Source organism: Lissotriton helveticus, chromosome 2_1, assembly GCF_964261635.1.
Source record: "Lissotriton helveticus chromosome 2_1, aLisHel1.1, whole genome shotgun sequence".
In the NCBI taxonomy this organism is placed as follows: domain Eukaryota; kingdom Metazoa; phylum Chordata; class Amphibia; order Caudata; family Salamandridae; genus Lissotriton; species Lissotriton helveticus.
The window spans coordinates 2,078,780,709-2,078,796,500 of NC_136059.1; the positions used below are offsets into that span (position 1 = coordinate 2,078,780,709).

At 48.7% G+C, this 15,792-nt stretch overlaps 1 protein-coding gene across 3 annotated transcripts in view; it reads right to left on the bottom strand.

Moving 5' to 3' along the window:
- Positions 1-15,792, bottom strand: part of NEK1 (NIMA related kinase 1) — a 1,042,157-nt gene that overhangs the window by 727,593 nt on the left and 298,772 nt on the right. For all 3 annotated transcript variants that reach the window (XM_078677052.1, XM_078677050.1, XM_078677051.1), the window contains exons 11-13: positions 14,286-14,345; positions 14,013-14,072; positions 13,861-13,908 (exon numbers count right to left, since the gene is read on the bottom strand). In XM_078677052.1, coding sequence (XP_078533178.1) covers positions 13,861-13,908; positions 14,013-14,072; positions 14,286-14,345 — 168 coding nt within the window. The remainder of the gene's footprint in view (positions 1-13,860; positions 13,909-14,012; positions 14,073-14,285; positions 14,346-15,792) is intronic.

Below are 15,792 nucleotides of genomic sequence, written 5' to 3' on the forward strand. Positions count from 1 at the left end.
TGTACTGCGTCGAACACTTTTTCAGCGTCCAAGGACAGGAACCAGTGCGGTTCCGCCCTATCTTTCACTTCTTGAAGCCAGTTGTGGGTCCGTCGGAGGTTGAGCTTTGTGGCTCTATCTGGCAGAAACCCTGATTGGTCTGTGTGTATAAGGTCTGGAATGACCGTCCGGAGGCGTGTCGCTAGAATTGTGGCCAGCACTTTCACCTCCATGTTCAGCAATGAGATGGGGCGGTATGAGGCACAATCCTCCTCTGGCTTGCCCTGTTTGTGTATCGGTACTATGGTCGCCAATGTTAGGTCTCGTGGGAGTGTCCCTATCTCATAAGCTTCAACATATAAGGCCAACAGGTGACGTGTCAGCAAGTCGGCCGTCCTTTTAAAGAATTCCGCCGGGAACCCGTTGGGTCCCGGCGTTTTCCCTGTTTTTAACTTATTTATGGCTATATTAATCTCCTCCGATGTGATATCTGCCTCTAGCGGGGCGCTGAGTTCTGCATCCAGGAATGGGATATCCACATTTTCCATATATTGTATAACCTCGTCAACTGTTCCAAGGTCTCTGCCTCTATAGAAATTCTCATAGTGGAATGCGAACGCCTCCGCTATGCCCTTGTCTGTGGTTTCCATGACTCCCCCGTCTCTCCTGATTTTTTCCACCCACCATGCTGCTCGTTCTTTCCTGCTAATCCATGCCAGAAGTTTGCCTGATTTGTCACCTACATCGTATAGGCGGTGCAACGTTGCTAGCGATTGTGTCTTCGCCTCATTAGAAACCAGTTGTCTATACTCCCTTTGTTTGTTGTGCAACTGCCTCAATATGCCCTCACCTTTGTTTACATGATAGTCCCTTTCTAGCGCCAGGATTTCAGTTTCTAGCCCTGCAGCCTCCCTGTGTTGTTTATTACGTTCGTCCCTTAGTCTCCCTCTAATTCTATCCCTCAACACCGGTTTCATGGCCTCCCAGAAGGTAATATTGGAGTCTACTGAACCCTTGTTCTCCGCCACATACACCTTAATGTCCGCCCTCAGTCCTCGCGTTATCTCGGGGGTTTGTATGTCCCATGCTGCCAAGCGCCACTCTGTCTCTCGCCTTACCGTGTTTTTCCCCAGGTTTGCATATAGGGGTGAGTGATCTGATATCCCCCGTGCTTTGTAGGTGAACTCATCCCCCTCCGACAGGTATTGCCTTGCAATGAAAATGTAGTCTAGCCTGGAGAAGGCGTTATGGGCCCCTGAGTAAAAGGAGAACGTCTCCTGTGTCGGGTGTCGCCATCGCCATGTGTCGGTGAGTCCCATCTCCGCCATGTATTTTGCCAACGCCGTTTGCGTCCCCCCTCTGCGTACTGCCCCTGAACGGTCTAATTCTTCCGACATGACGTCATTGAAGTCCCCCCCCACTATTTGCATAGTGTCCGCCGTTTCCAATAGGATGGCTGCCACTTCTCTGAGTGTGCGTGATTGGAGTTTTGGCGGGGCGTATACGGAGATAACTGTCATGTTCAGTCTATTCCACGTCCCCTGTATTCCCACGTATGTACCCTGTGGATCACTCCATGAGCGCGCTACGGTGAAGGGATGCGTTTTGTTAATTAGGATTGCGACTCCCCTAGCTCCCGACGTATAGCCCGCGTGAGTCAGGACTTTGTATCTCCCCCTCGCTATGAATGTACAGTGTCCCGCCCTAAGGTGCGTTTCCTGTAGGAGGATAAGGTCTGGGGCGACCCTTTTGATGTATGAGTTTACCAATCCTCTCTTTATTTTGGACCCCAATCCATTTACATTCCATGTCAGAATGGAGACCCCCCTCCGAGTTCCGTCAGTGGTCCTTAGTGTGTCCGCCATACCGTGTTGCTCGTCTGGAGGTCAGAAGGAGACCATAGCAGCTGTGAGTGACAACGTTGATTCTCGTGCATCCGACTGTGTCCCAATGAGTGTACCCGTATCCAACATCCCCCCCAATGTCCCCAACTTGTTTTCCTACCCACTCCCCCACCCCAACAAATTAGAAAACCCCTTCCCCCCTCCCCCTCCCCACCTCCCTCCCCTTCCAGATGTGTCCCTAAGCGGGACATGACTTTCAGTAGGAGTAGGCCTGTCGCCCACCCGCTATACCCTCCCTTAGAAACTCTCAAAAACACCACAAAAGTGCAAAACAAAACATAAGGGGGTGCCAACTTGCGTGCTTCCCTGCGACCAGCTGCCATTCCAGTCCCATGGAACCGTTAGGTATCAGAGAGTCAGTCCACACCTTTATGCAGGTGGGTGCCTGGTTCGTCCAACTGCGGGTCTGCATCCGTTCATGATTTAGAGTCCGGGATCTCAGATTCTGGAGCGCTGTGTTGTCCTGACAAGTCCTGTTCCAGTACACGGATCTCCTGTACCAGTGGGTGATCAGATTGTTCTTCCTCCTCCTCCTCTTCTCCGCCCGATGTGCGACAGTCTAGTACCTCGTCGTCTTCACCCTCCAAGCGGGCCGTGATGTGCAGTGCAGCAAATCTTGAGCCTGAGCCAGTCGCCCCGTTTGGTGAGGCCGAGCGCCCCCTCCGCACCATTCCTGTGTCCTGACCCCTATATGGTGTCACTGGGGTCCGCCTCTTGGACCTTCTGGCCTTCAGTCTCTGCGCCTTAGGGATTTCCCAGTGGGTGGCGTTTCTCACGGACCTGTCCAACAGATCCCGTTTGGCTATCTCCCTGCTGTTTAAGATCGGTCGCTCCTCCAGCCACTGCCAGGCGTCTTCCGGGTGTGTGAAGAAGAGGGTCTGTCCATTAAAGAGCACCTTAAATTTCGCCGGGAACAGTAGCATGTAGGTGATTTTCTGTTCTCTCAGTTTCGCCTTCACTGCATCGAAGGATCGCCTCTGCTTCTGTACCTCCTGGCTATAGTCTGGGAAAATCATGATGTGTGTATTTTCAAAGCGGATCTCTCCCAGCTTCCGTGCCTCTCTCAGAATCAAGTCCCTATCAGCAAAGTTCAGGAAGCGTGCAATGATCGGACGCGGTCGTGCTCCTGTTGGTGGTTTGGCAAGGAGGGCCCTGTGCGCCCTCTCTATTACGAAACAGTTTGAAAATTGCGCCTCCGGGAAAGTGTCCACCAGCCATGTTTTCAGAAATGCCACCATGTCGGACTTCTCGCATCCTTCTCTAAAACCTACGAAGCGCAGGTTGTTGCGGCGTGCCCTGTTTTCGGCGTCATCCACTTTCCAGAGGAGTTGGCGATGCGAGGCCTGTAGTTCCGTCATGTCTCTTCGCTAGGCAGTGATAGAGTTCTCCGCCTCATCCATCCGCGCCTCCGCGTTAGTGACCCTTTCTGATAGATTCCGAAAATCCTGACGCAGGAGTGTTACTTCCGATCCCACTTCGCCGATCTTGGTCTCTAATGCCGCTCTCGACTCCTGAATGTCGGTACGCGACGCCTAGATGGCTTCCATGAGCAGCTCTGTGTCCGAGCGCGGGCCCGGGGCCGCCGGGAGTTCAACCACCGCCTGGCGCGGTGCAGCGAAGATATCCATCGGGCCTTGCTTGGGTCCTTTCGGCATTGTCTCTCTCTTTCCCATGGTGAGTAGCGGTGGTCCTGTCCGGTTCCTACCCACGTGTTGGTGGTCTATGGGTTAAGTTATACCCGGGCTCCTCCAGGTGTCGGAGGCCCAGCTCCCCTCAAGAGTGGTGCTCAGATCCCAGTCTGTATTTGCCCTGGGGGTCCCGGTGCCTCACTTCATGTGTCTGGCCAGTGGCGTCTAGGTTCACTCAGGGGCTGCCACTGCCGTCGCAGGGCCGTCCGGCCCACGGATGAGCCACTTGCACCCGCGCCGTAGCAAAGTACCGGGCCTACCCTCTCCCGATACCTCCGTGTCTATTCACAGGCTCCCCCGCAGTTTCCACGTCCCCCGGACCACGGGGACGCTCCTGCCTTAATGCCCCTCGGATTATGAAGGTCTCGATGCCTCGCTGGTCTCCCCCACTTCTACACACTGAACAGTCTAGTGGAAAAAACGGCTCCCGTGCACTCACTCCGTCATTGCCCGGGGTCCGGACCTTGCCGAGGTTCGACTGTGTTCAAAGGGGGTGGGCGGGGCCCGTCCTCCTTTCCCCGGGTGTTGCCGCCGACAATGCCGGGGGGGGGGGCTCCCCACGGGTCTCTCCGGTGGCCGCTTCGCCCCACCAGCGTTTACACCTGAATCCGTGAATCTGGGTGTTTGGAGACCAGGTCGCGGGACTCAGCACCTTCGACATTCCCACCGCAATCCGGTCGCCATCTTGGTGTAGGTCGCCGTATGTTGTTTGACCTCCGCCGGGAATGCGCGGTCAATGCAAACGCCAGTCCGGAGTGTATATATTCTGGGGTACAGCCGCCCACCTTCCTCTGGTCCGCGCCTGGGTGCCCAGCTCCCGCAGTCACGGAGCTCGTCTCGCACTAGCGCTGGCAGCCGCCATCTTCGTGTAGTCCGGCGTGCGAGCGGGCGATTCCGGACCGCTTAGCTCCCTCCCGGGTGCAATTTTGTGCACGACTTTCGCCCTCAGTAGGTGCAGGACACCAGTAGCACCTCCGCCTGTGTTTTGGTGACGCTCAAGTTAGTTAGAAAGCCGGATCTTGAGGCAGCTCGGCGGGAGCTCCGTCTCAGCACGTCCTAACCGGCCATGCTGTTGGCCACGCCCCCCCTGTCTGCATATTTTTTAATACTTGGTGTCACTATTTACCTGTTGTTTTTAATAGCACTTCTCCTGGCACCACAGAACTCTGTTTATCAAACTCTCCGCACAGCGGATCTTAGCGCTGGCTGTGGAATCGAGTTTCCCCAACAAATCACGCCGCCATTGACAGCGAGCCGCGAGGCCACGCCCACTCGAGGCCACGCCCCCCACCTCGCTCGATAAAACGCTGAAGACAAGCGTCTTGAGCCAGAACCTGTTTCCTCCTGAGGCGAAAAGCCGGGAGTCTGTCTGCATATTTTTTAATACTTTGTGTCACTATTTACCTGTTGTTTTTAATAGCACTCTTCTCCTGGCACCACAGAACTCTGTTTATCAAACTCTCCGCACAGCAGATCTTAGCGCTGGCTGTGGAATCGAGTTTCCCCAACAAATCACGCCGCCATTGACAGCGAGCCCACGCCCACTCGAGGCCACGCCCCCCGCCCTCTCCCTCCCTTGATAGTATGTGCATACACCATACGCGCAGCGGACGGGCGCAGCGGGCGCGGCGTTTGCGCGCCGAAGGCGCGCCTAAGGCAAGCTCGTCTGCGCCCGTCATCGCCAAGACATCGCCTCTCGCCTGTCCCCCTGTTCAAAAATCACGGGATGACCACCGATACGACAGGGATGATCTCCTCGCACTGAACCTGCCCCAGAGATGTAATAATGTAGTCGGCTGCCTCGGACAGACTGGCCTACAATGTAAGTCTTGCAACTTTGTCACTCTAGAACCCTGCTTGCCTGGACATAAAATTAGGGTGCCTAAACACACTCCTCTTACGATCCTCCAGTTAAATGTCAGGTCTCTGGTAAAACATTATCCGGAAGTCAACTCTCTCCTAATCGACGAGAATCCGGATATTCTCTTTCTATGTGAGACCTGGCTTCAGGACGATTTGACTAGCATCCCAGGCCTTACCTTGCCAGAAGGTTACTCTATGAAATCTACCAATAGAGACACCAGGGGAGGGGGCATAGCTGTCATATACCGATCGCTATTCACTTGCTCTTTCCTGAACGAAGGCATCAAGGGATGCGAAAGTGCCCGCTTTAAAATCATAACGGGCCCTCATTTTTCCCTCTCCGGGCTCTACATCTATCGACCGCCGGGTCCCTCATCTAAGTTCATTGAAGCACTTTTAGAGGCAGCCCATGCCCTAACGGTAACTTCACCTAACTTCACTATTTTGGGAGATCTCAACCTCCATTTCGATACTACCTTAGACCCCACTGTTAAAAATCTTCTGGCGGACTTTGCCGCCCTTCAGCTAACTCCACTTATTCACACTCCCACTCACTCCGCTGGTCACTTACTAGACCCTGTCTTCACTAACATCTTGGAGGTCAGGGCTGACCCACCCAAACCCATGGGGTGGACTGACCACTTTCTTATCAGATTCATTATAATGGTAAAAGAATTGCCCAAGAAAGAAATGTCTACTTCTCGTTTTAAGAGACCATGGCATATATTGCAGTCTGCTGACCTTCTCACCACCTTGGGAGAATTTCGTCATAAGGACAACGAGGACATTAATCTGTCCTATGCGGCATTCCAGAATTGGATTACTAAGGGACTCGACACCCTTATTCCTGCTAAATGGACAAAGGGACGTAGCTTCCCTAGTAACCCATGGTATAATGATAACCTAAAAACTATGCGGAAAGAGTGTAAAGTAGCGGAGCGTAAATGGAGGAAAAAGTACAAGGACAGTGATAAAGCGTTTCTATATGTCCAAACTGAAACTGTACCACAAAGCTATACGCGATGCACGCGCGTCCTTCTACGCCAAAGAAATTAGCTCAAGTTCTAACCCTACAAAAACCATTTTCAAAATAGTGCAAAAACTTCAAAATGGTGGCAATACTGCCTCTTGTATTACCTCCACTCAACCGTGTGAAGATCTTGCCGCCTTTTTTATAGATAAGGTGAGGAAAATCTATAGTGCCTTTCCACAGGCTTCAACCGAGCCTATTAACCTTTCTAACCCATTCGTCATCGGCACGAAGCTGTCGAATGTACCGGCGATTTCACATGATGATCTAGCCAAACTCTGCAAAAAGGTCAAGTCCGGTTCTCCTAACGATCCCATGAGACCGGCTCAATTTCTTGAGTCCTTAGATTTCTTTTCTTCCTTCCCTTGCTACATTACTCAATCTCTCCTTTTCTTCGGCTGTTGTCCCAAACTGCTGGAAACAGGCATGGGTTACTCCCATTATTAAAAAGCCCACTCTGGATCCCACTAAATTGGAAAATTTCAGACCCATCTCGTTGCTCCCCTGGGTATCCAAGCTAGCTGAAGCCCACGCTAACAACGTCCTGTCCCACCACATGGCCACAAATTACATCTTGGACCCTTCTCAGAATGGGTTCAGACCTGGCCATAGCACCGAGTCTGCCCTTCTATCTACCACCGAACACCTTCGTAGGATACTGGATGCCGGTCAGAGTGCTGCCCTGATTCTGCTTGACCTCAGCGCAGCCTTTGATACGGTGTCCCACAGCATCCTGCTAAGACGCCTTGAGACTATAGGGATTTGTGATCTCGCCCTTGGCTGGTTTCGTTCTTTCTTGAAGGACAGATCCTTTCGGGTCTCAGCTCCTCCGTTTATCTCTCGGTCCCACTCCATCAGACAGGGAGTTCCTCAGGGCTCTGCACTCAGCCCATCCCTTTTTAATCTTTATGTTCAGCCTCTAGCTGCTGTAGCCAAAAAGTGGGACCTCACGCTGGTGTCGTACGCTGACGACACACAGCTAGTTATCACTCTTACTGAGGGCCCCTCGAACTCGGCTACAAGATTTAGGGATGGCCTGGCGGCAGTTGCCCAGTGGATGACGGACAACTGTCTCCAGCTGAACGCAGGAAAGACGGAGGTGCTACTCCTCGGAAGGAACTCCAGACTTTGGAGCGACCACTGGTGGCCTTCTGTGCTGGGCCCAATCCCGTCCCCAAAAACCCTGGTGAAAAACTTCGGTGTGTGGCTCGATCCATCGCTCAGCTTTCAGGCCCACACAAAGAAAGTGGCAGCTACCTGTGTGGGCCTGCTGAGGAGCCTCAACCCTATACTTGGATTCTTTGATTCAAAAACACGCCAATTGATAATCCAATCCACTATTCTATCTAGGTTGGACTACGCTAGTGTCTTATTCATCGGCGCTAATAAAGCGGAGATTGCTCGCCTGCAACGGGTTCAAAGCACAGCAGCACGGGCTGTGGTGGGCCTTCCCCGTAGGTGCTCCGCCAGAGCTACCATCCAAAGACTTCACTGGCTCCCCATCGAATCCAGAATTAAATTTAAGACTCTCACCATCGCTTTTAAAATTCTTAAAGCTGAATGCCCTGAACTACTACGTCCTCTCCTAGAACCCTATATCCCTCAGCGCGCTCTGCGCTCCTTTGGCCAACATCTTGTGACTGTCCCCCGAACGAAACTCTGTCGGGTTGGAGGTCGTTCCTTCAGAGTTCTAGGGGCTAAACTTTGGAACTCCCTGCCACCTACTATTCGTTCCATCAACTGTCTGTCCGCCTTCAGAAAGGCTATTAAAACCCATTTGTTCCCACTATGTTAGGCCCCTGTTCCCAGTTCCCTCTCTTCTTGGCAGGTTTACAAGGTTCCCAGCGCCGGGACGCCTCTTTGCCGGGGCAGCTGTTTGCGCTTTATCAAAAAAAACATAACATAACATATAAGAAAAGAACGTGCATGGTGACAATTAGTATATAAAGGAACAAACAGTGCAAGACGGCACAATGACCAGTGAATAGGTATTTGATGTGAACAAGATAAACATTAGAACCCCTAATTTATAGCTATGAAACAACAGTTTTATACTATAATACAAAGTTATAATATGTAGTCTGTGAAAAAGGGAACTTTAGAGTTTCGACCTCTACTGTCAGAATGATGGTGGGGTCATCATACAGACAGGCAAATTAAGCTACTACTAATATTTCATCCTCAACTAGCAGCATATGAGGAAGAGAGCACAGACCCACAGCATTCTTTGGGGGAGGGTAAAACAAGAGGCGGGTTATATAATGCTATCACCATGGACACATCGGATTGTACATACTGTTACGATGATTTACTCTTGAGATGAATTCAAAGATCTTAATATTGTTGTGATAATTACAACAATAATAATGTACCCCAAAAATTATTAGGAATCAACATAATGGTACATCTAGGTACTTTTTAGCAGTAGGAGTAATTTGTATATTTTGCTATAGCGCAATTACAGAAAACTACAGCAAAATTACATGAGGATTTTTACTCTAAATTTGGCTCTATTTTCTTAGCACAAAAGGCACTCTCATCTGAAATGGAATGAGGATGCATTTTGCATGAAGTCAATGGCACTAAATGTAACAGAAAATGAACAGCAGCAAGCAGTTGCCACTTGTGGTGTGTTCCTGTTGGCTTGTGGTAGGTTGTTTTGCCCCAAAATACCCTAAATTACACGAGCGGCCATAATCAGGGATGTTCTGTATTTTCGTGCCACAAGAGTATCAAGAAATTACATAAATTACTCTGATTACTCCGGCGTAATTAAAATTTTGCCCATGACAAGTATCTTAAAAAATAATGAGGTTGCTCAGGTACAAACAAGCGAAAAAGGAACATTACCTGGGATTGGGGTGACTACGAACATCATATTGTATTGTGAGTTATAAACTATTTAAGTGAATTCTGTGCTTGGGATACTGTAGAGAGGATGTTTCCTATATTAACTATAAACATTTTATCAATAGGACTTTATGGTTTGTCTGATCTGTATAGTAATCTGTATCTTCATAACCTGTTTTCTAAACTATAGCTCTTTCTCTTCAGTGACCTCAGTTAAGATTTATTTGATTGCTTCACACTATCTGAATCCTTAACCACCATCGATATTATACGCGGACAACTCAACCATCATAGCCCAAGAAAGTGAAATGAAACCCTCTGAAACTTTTGAGCATTGCGCAATTCTGCAAGACGCTGGAACACCAATATAAAAGAACATCTTTATGATTTTCCCACTCACTGGAGGAGTGGAGATATTTGATCAGGTAGTTCATCTTCTGGTTGTCAGCCCCAGCATTAGAAGACTAGCCTAAACGATCGCATTAAGTGGAGGCCAGTGCTGGGTTTTGCAGAGCGCCGTGCCTCCTGGCCCGGTATGGGTACGAGAAGGTCTACCATGTGGTTACACTAAGGGATGCCAGGGGGTGGTGACCATTTTGACACAAATGCTTGCCCATGGTGGTCACCCATAGTGTGGTGCACCCACAGAGTAGGTATGTCACGGTGGAAGTAGCGATTGGAGGTCAGACTTATAACCTGATGAGCATATATTTCCCCTCCCAGATGCCCGCCCCATGCTGGATGCAACGAGGGCTGTGCTGGCAGGATTTCCACAGATGTCACAGTGGTGGGGGTTGATTTTAATATGGAGATGTCCTCCGTCGTAGACAGCTATAGGATATCGGATGGCTCCCACTCTACGGCCTCCTGACTGGGTGTTCAGTCTTGGACTTTGTGATGTCTGGGGCATTTGGAGCCCTCACACACAGGCGTAAATCCACAATTATGCCACACACAAGACCAGATCGCATATTGACCTTGTATTTAGGCCCGCAACTGACTTACTCCACATCACAGGGTCAACTATCCTCTCCAGGAAGATTTCAAATAATGCCCCGGTGACTGTTCAGCTGAGCGGTGGAGAACAGGGGAAATGCTTTATCTGACAACCCAGTGCATGTCGTCTCATGGATACTGATACTGTTGAATTTCTTTTACAGGAACTCAATACTTTTTTGGCCCCAAATGTGGGTTCAGTGGACTCCCCGGGAACATTTTAGGCAGCGGGCAAGGCTTTCATGCGTCGTGATACACACACACATTTCCATGCCCAGGATACGCACAGACTACTGCACACTGAAGGGCTGGAGGATCTAAATCGGAAAAGCTTTTATACTGGCTGTCAACTCACAGCTTAGCAGACAGAGAGGACCCTAGCATCCTGGAGCCCGGCTGGCGGTTGGTTACACAGGCTCGGGATACTGCCTTCACATTTGCGGACTACTACTGCACTCTATATGCGCAACACCCGAGACCCAGGCACAAGCACTCCTCCTCTAATAGCAGACCTGCCACTGCTTACCCTCATGGCATCAAATCTGAAAGATCTAGATGAGCCCACCACCCCTGAAGAGATCGACACAGACCTGTCACACGTGAACCCAGGTAAGATGCCAGGCCTGGTCCGCTTTTGGGTGGCGTACTACCAGGGGTTCCCGAAATCACTGCTGCCTGAGTTATTGGTGTTATATAACGAAGCCATAGTGAAGGGCCAGTTCACTGCTAAGCTGAAAGAGGCGACCATTGTGGTCCTGCACAATGCATGACCCTCTGTGGATTGCACATCCTATCGTCTGACTTCTCTTGTTAATACCGACCTTAAGATATATGCCACGGTGTTAGTTAATCGGCTCCTTAAGGTCATCCACAAGCTAATCCACCCCGATCAATGTGGGTTTATGTATTCATAGAGTAAATGCAGCTGTGGTGTACCATGATCTTTTACTGGGGTGTACTGATTTTCTTCTTTTAGATTTCAAGAAGGCCTTTGACTCCCTCGATTGGGATTTCTTATGGGATGCACTTGGTCGCCTTGGCTTTGGCCCCCGTTTTATTTCCTATGTCCAGACTTTGTATGCTGGTCCCACGGCTCAGGTAAAGGTGAATCAGGTCCTCTCACGGGTATTCCCAATTCAACATGGTGTCTAGCAGGGTTGTCCACTGTCCCCTCTTCTTTTTGCCTTTGCAATAGAGCCCATAGCAACATGACTTTTTTGTGATGTGCATATCCGGGGTTTCAATGGGTAAGGGCCAAGAAGAGAACCACATTGCCCTATATGCGTATGATGATTTGATTTTTCTGGCTGACCCGGCGTAGGTGCCCCCCTTGATTCCTCCATATTCTGGACCTACATGGACGGGTTTTCGGCCTGCTCATCAATTTCTAAATCCCTCTTGATCCCCTTGACAGTTGACGCTTAAGATCAGAGCTGGCAAGCTCATATAGCCCTCCATATATTGAGCTTCCTTTTCCTCAGCATTCACATTTCGCTCCATCCTACTCTTACTTGGTACTTGAACCTGACGCCCGTAGGGACCTATATAAAGAAGGATCTGGAGAGGTGGACTTTTCTGCCGCCCTGTTCAAAATGATGGTTCCAACATGCTTCTTATATGTTTTGCAAAATTTCCCCCCTCCCCTCTCCAAGAGCTGGTTTACCAACATGCAAGTGACAGTGCGATCCTTCTTGTGGGCTCATCGAGTGCAGCGTATCGCCTTTGGAAAGTGACTGCAATCAACCTTTCACAGTGGCCTGGTGGCTGCGTACTAACAGTTATATTACTGGGCCTCCCAACTTATGGTCCTGAATGACGGTGATGTGGAGAAGTGTGGCTCACTGGTTAGAGGAGGCAGACCCTGAAGCAGAGGTCAGACCCGGGACCAGGGTTCGATTCCCGACGCGGCAGGGTCTTGAGCCCAAATGTCCACGGACTCAATAATTCTCGCTTCGGTGCCTACTCGAATCACGGGTTCACACTCTGCAACTCTGGGCAATAGCTTGCTTAATCTCCACTACGGCCCACCGCGGCGGGATGCCTAGCTTTCACCTTGGGGATGCCCAGTACGGGTTATCTCACAGGGAAAAAGCCAGTACGGGTTCCCAAAGCAAGCGCCTTGAGACCTTGCTGTGATAAGGCGCTATATAGGAACCTTTGACATTGACATTGACATTGACTGAGACAACCCATCCTACTGAGCAGAGCGGACGTTTATATTGTGGGAGATGGTGGTAGATAGCTTATATGGCTTGCCAATCCCCCGCTCTCTCCCAGACCTTACAAGGTTGGTGTTTGGGACGTGGCGATGACATTGAGGTGGAAGGCTTGGGATGGGAGGGTTACTTTCCTAACTCCTCTTTGGAGAGGCAAAATGCTCTGCCGAGTGGTCGGCCTGGCAGAGTTTGGCAAGTGGGACATTATCAGTATTTTCCACCTGGGTGACATATGGCAAGGGTCGCACATGCGGTCCTTTCTGGATCTGCAGGCTAACTGAAGCACCATTCCCAATTTTTCAAAGTCTTGAAGCTCCGGCACTCCCTGTTGTCTCATCGTACTTTCCTTCGGGAGGTTCCTGAATTTAGTCCTATGGAGGCCAAGCTGCTTATGGGCCTTTTGGGTCAGGGCGGTGCTTCTACTATAATCACTCATTGGTTACCTATGTCCCGGAGATGCTTTACCCCTTACGTGAATGCTGGGAATCATGGATTGGTAGAATAGAAGATGGAGAATGGAAGGAGGTATTCATGGCACAGAGGGAAATGGCTCTATGCGCCAGGCTTCACTTAATCCAAGTGAACTTTCTAAACACTATGTATTTGACCCCACTGCAGCTTTGGAAAGCGAGTCCGCTCCAATCGCCCTATTGTCATCACTGCAAGGCGGCAGTGGCTGAATTCTGTCATGTAGTCTGGCTGTGCCCTGTTGTGCACCATTACTGAACCCAGGTACTGGGGGTTAGTCTAATGTGTTGGCGAGACCAGTGGATTGCTCACTTTATAGTGCGCTTCTGAGCCTGCTGGATGATATGGGTGGAAGGAGATCTGGCAGGTAACTTGTGGGCATGGGAACTCTGCTTGCTAAAAGAGAGATCTCGTAAATTGGACCTCATTCTCTGCCCCAGATTTGAAAGCTTGCCTTAGGGCGATGGACTGGTGTGAGAAGATGGAAGAGCCTGTTTATGCAGCGCGAGGCTGCCAAAATAAACACTAAAAGATCTGGGGAAATTGGTGGGACTATTCCAGACTTCAGGGATTGTCCGTATGAACATGGCAATGAACTGTGGTGATAAGGTCTTTGCTTGGTCATTCCGCTTTGCCTGTTGTGTTTTCTCCGTGTTCTGTTTGAAAACTCAATAAGAATAAATTAGCAAAGAAAATAAATTGCGTCACCTTATTAAATGTCATTACTATTGAAACTTGTTAGTAGCAACTAACTTCCTGTCTCCCTGAAACAACGAAAACCCCAAAGTACCAGGGCAGAAGCATAAGATAGTTGTAGAATTGTTCAACATTTGTTGATAGAATTTTTTTTTTTTAAAACAGCTTACCCTTTCTTTCTCCAATCTCCTCATCTGCTCGGCTTTCATCAAATTAGCCTGTGACACAAAATCAGACTGTGTATTAACTTCACGGTACAACCTAACTAATGCATACTTTTCAAATGTGCAAGTCGGAAGAAAGAAAGTGGATTTCTGTGTACCTGTTCCCGCTGTTTCTTTTCTTTCTCCAGTAAATCAAATCTCTTCTTTTTTGAGACTTCCTGAAAAAGAAACCGCTTTTAATTGTTTTTGACCTTCATTAACAGCTTTTACAGGTTAGTACTCCATCTGCAAAGGGATGCCAAGAAAAGGAAAAAGTTAGAGGGTGTTAACAGGAGAAAATAAGGAGGAAAGGTAGCATTTTAAACATTGGGTAGAGCACTGGTATACCCTGAACATAAGTAGATAGGAGGTGGGTGTGGATGTCATTATACCTCAGACATTCTCCTCCTCTCATCCACTGCATTCTTTTTCTTCGCTGGCACAGGTTGGGCCTGGACAAAAAGTGAAACTGCACATTAGAATTAAATAGCACACAGTTTTTTTTTTTTTACTTTCCACACAGTAGGGCAATTCAGTGCCTCGTAGCCTCAGCCCTTTCAAAGGAGTCAATGGGTTAGATGGAAAACACTATTAGAAGTATCATGTACGAATGTGCTTCAATAGCACTTTTGCTTTTAATTTCACTTAAGCTGTAGTCTAAAGAAGAACATTTACGTGGATGTCTGTTAAATAATAGCCTTATTTGAAATTATAAAAACGTGACATGTATCTCCTCTTCTCTGTTATAAAAAATATTAAACACTGCTTTCAAGATATGCTGGTGACATTAAATCTCTTAGAAAGGTATTTATTTTACTTGTTTTTTTAAAAACATTGCTATGCAGTAGGTGTCACCGAGCTTCATGGACATTTGCACAGGTACCCTGTACGATTCTCCCAGCCCCTCCAAGTGATGCTAGGGCGATTGGTGGTTGAAGTAGTTGCCTCATGCGTGGTTAGGGGGAAAAGCAGCCACCAAAGATACGCAGATAAGAGAAGGTGATTAGATGGGATGGCTACAATTAATGGTCTCTACTAGTGTTACTGGCAGATTTGAGAATGTATGGTATTAATTAGTGGGGACAAAGTTAATACCATAAACATTTTCTGGATATCATGTAGCAACAAATGCAGGAACTCAAAAATAATGTTTTAAAGAAATTTCACTTTGGGATCACATGAAACACACTGCAGAAGAGGTTGTCTGAGGGGAAAATAATTATAAGTCTGCCAACAGACTGAATGATGAACGAGTAGGGCATTGATAAAAATGCAGATAAGATTATTGTATGCACGGAAATGCACTTGAACAGTGTGACACGTTAATACCAATATTATTATAAATAGGGAGGGACCAACTGCAGAACACCACATAACAAAGAACTATCATAAGTGTGAGTGATCAAAGCTAAGAATAAGGCTAAGCAATATTAATTCCACAAATGACAAGGTCACAAAAGTGTGGATGTTCATAAAGGTTGGGGTACAGTCTATGTTAGGAGGTGGACCATGTCTCCTAGTGGACACCCCTGAACCACCTACTCAATACTGTCATATTTTTCCCCAGTGGCAAAATATGATAAAATGGTGGAAGTAAAACTGACTCGCAGGAGATCCAAATATTGAGCATCTTGTTGAGGACTAAGGCAGCAGTACCCATAAAACTGAAGTACTGCTAGGTACCACTGTCCAACAAGATAGAAGGTGCTAAATAAGAGATAGTGCTAACTCTAATTTTAGCTTAAAGGTGATAGCTGAAGAAGAGCCAGACACAAGGCTGATTGAATCTGCACCCAGGGCCGCTTCAGTTGTTGCACCAAAGAGGAAAGTCCATAAGCACAACCCAGAGTGACTGAGCAGTGCACCACCCCCATATCACTTGGTATATTTACAGAAGAG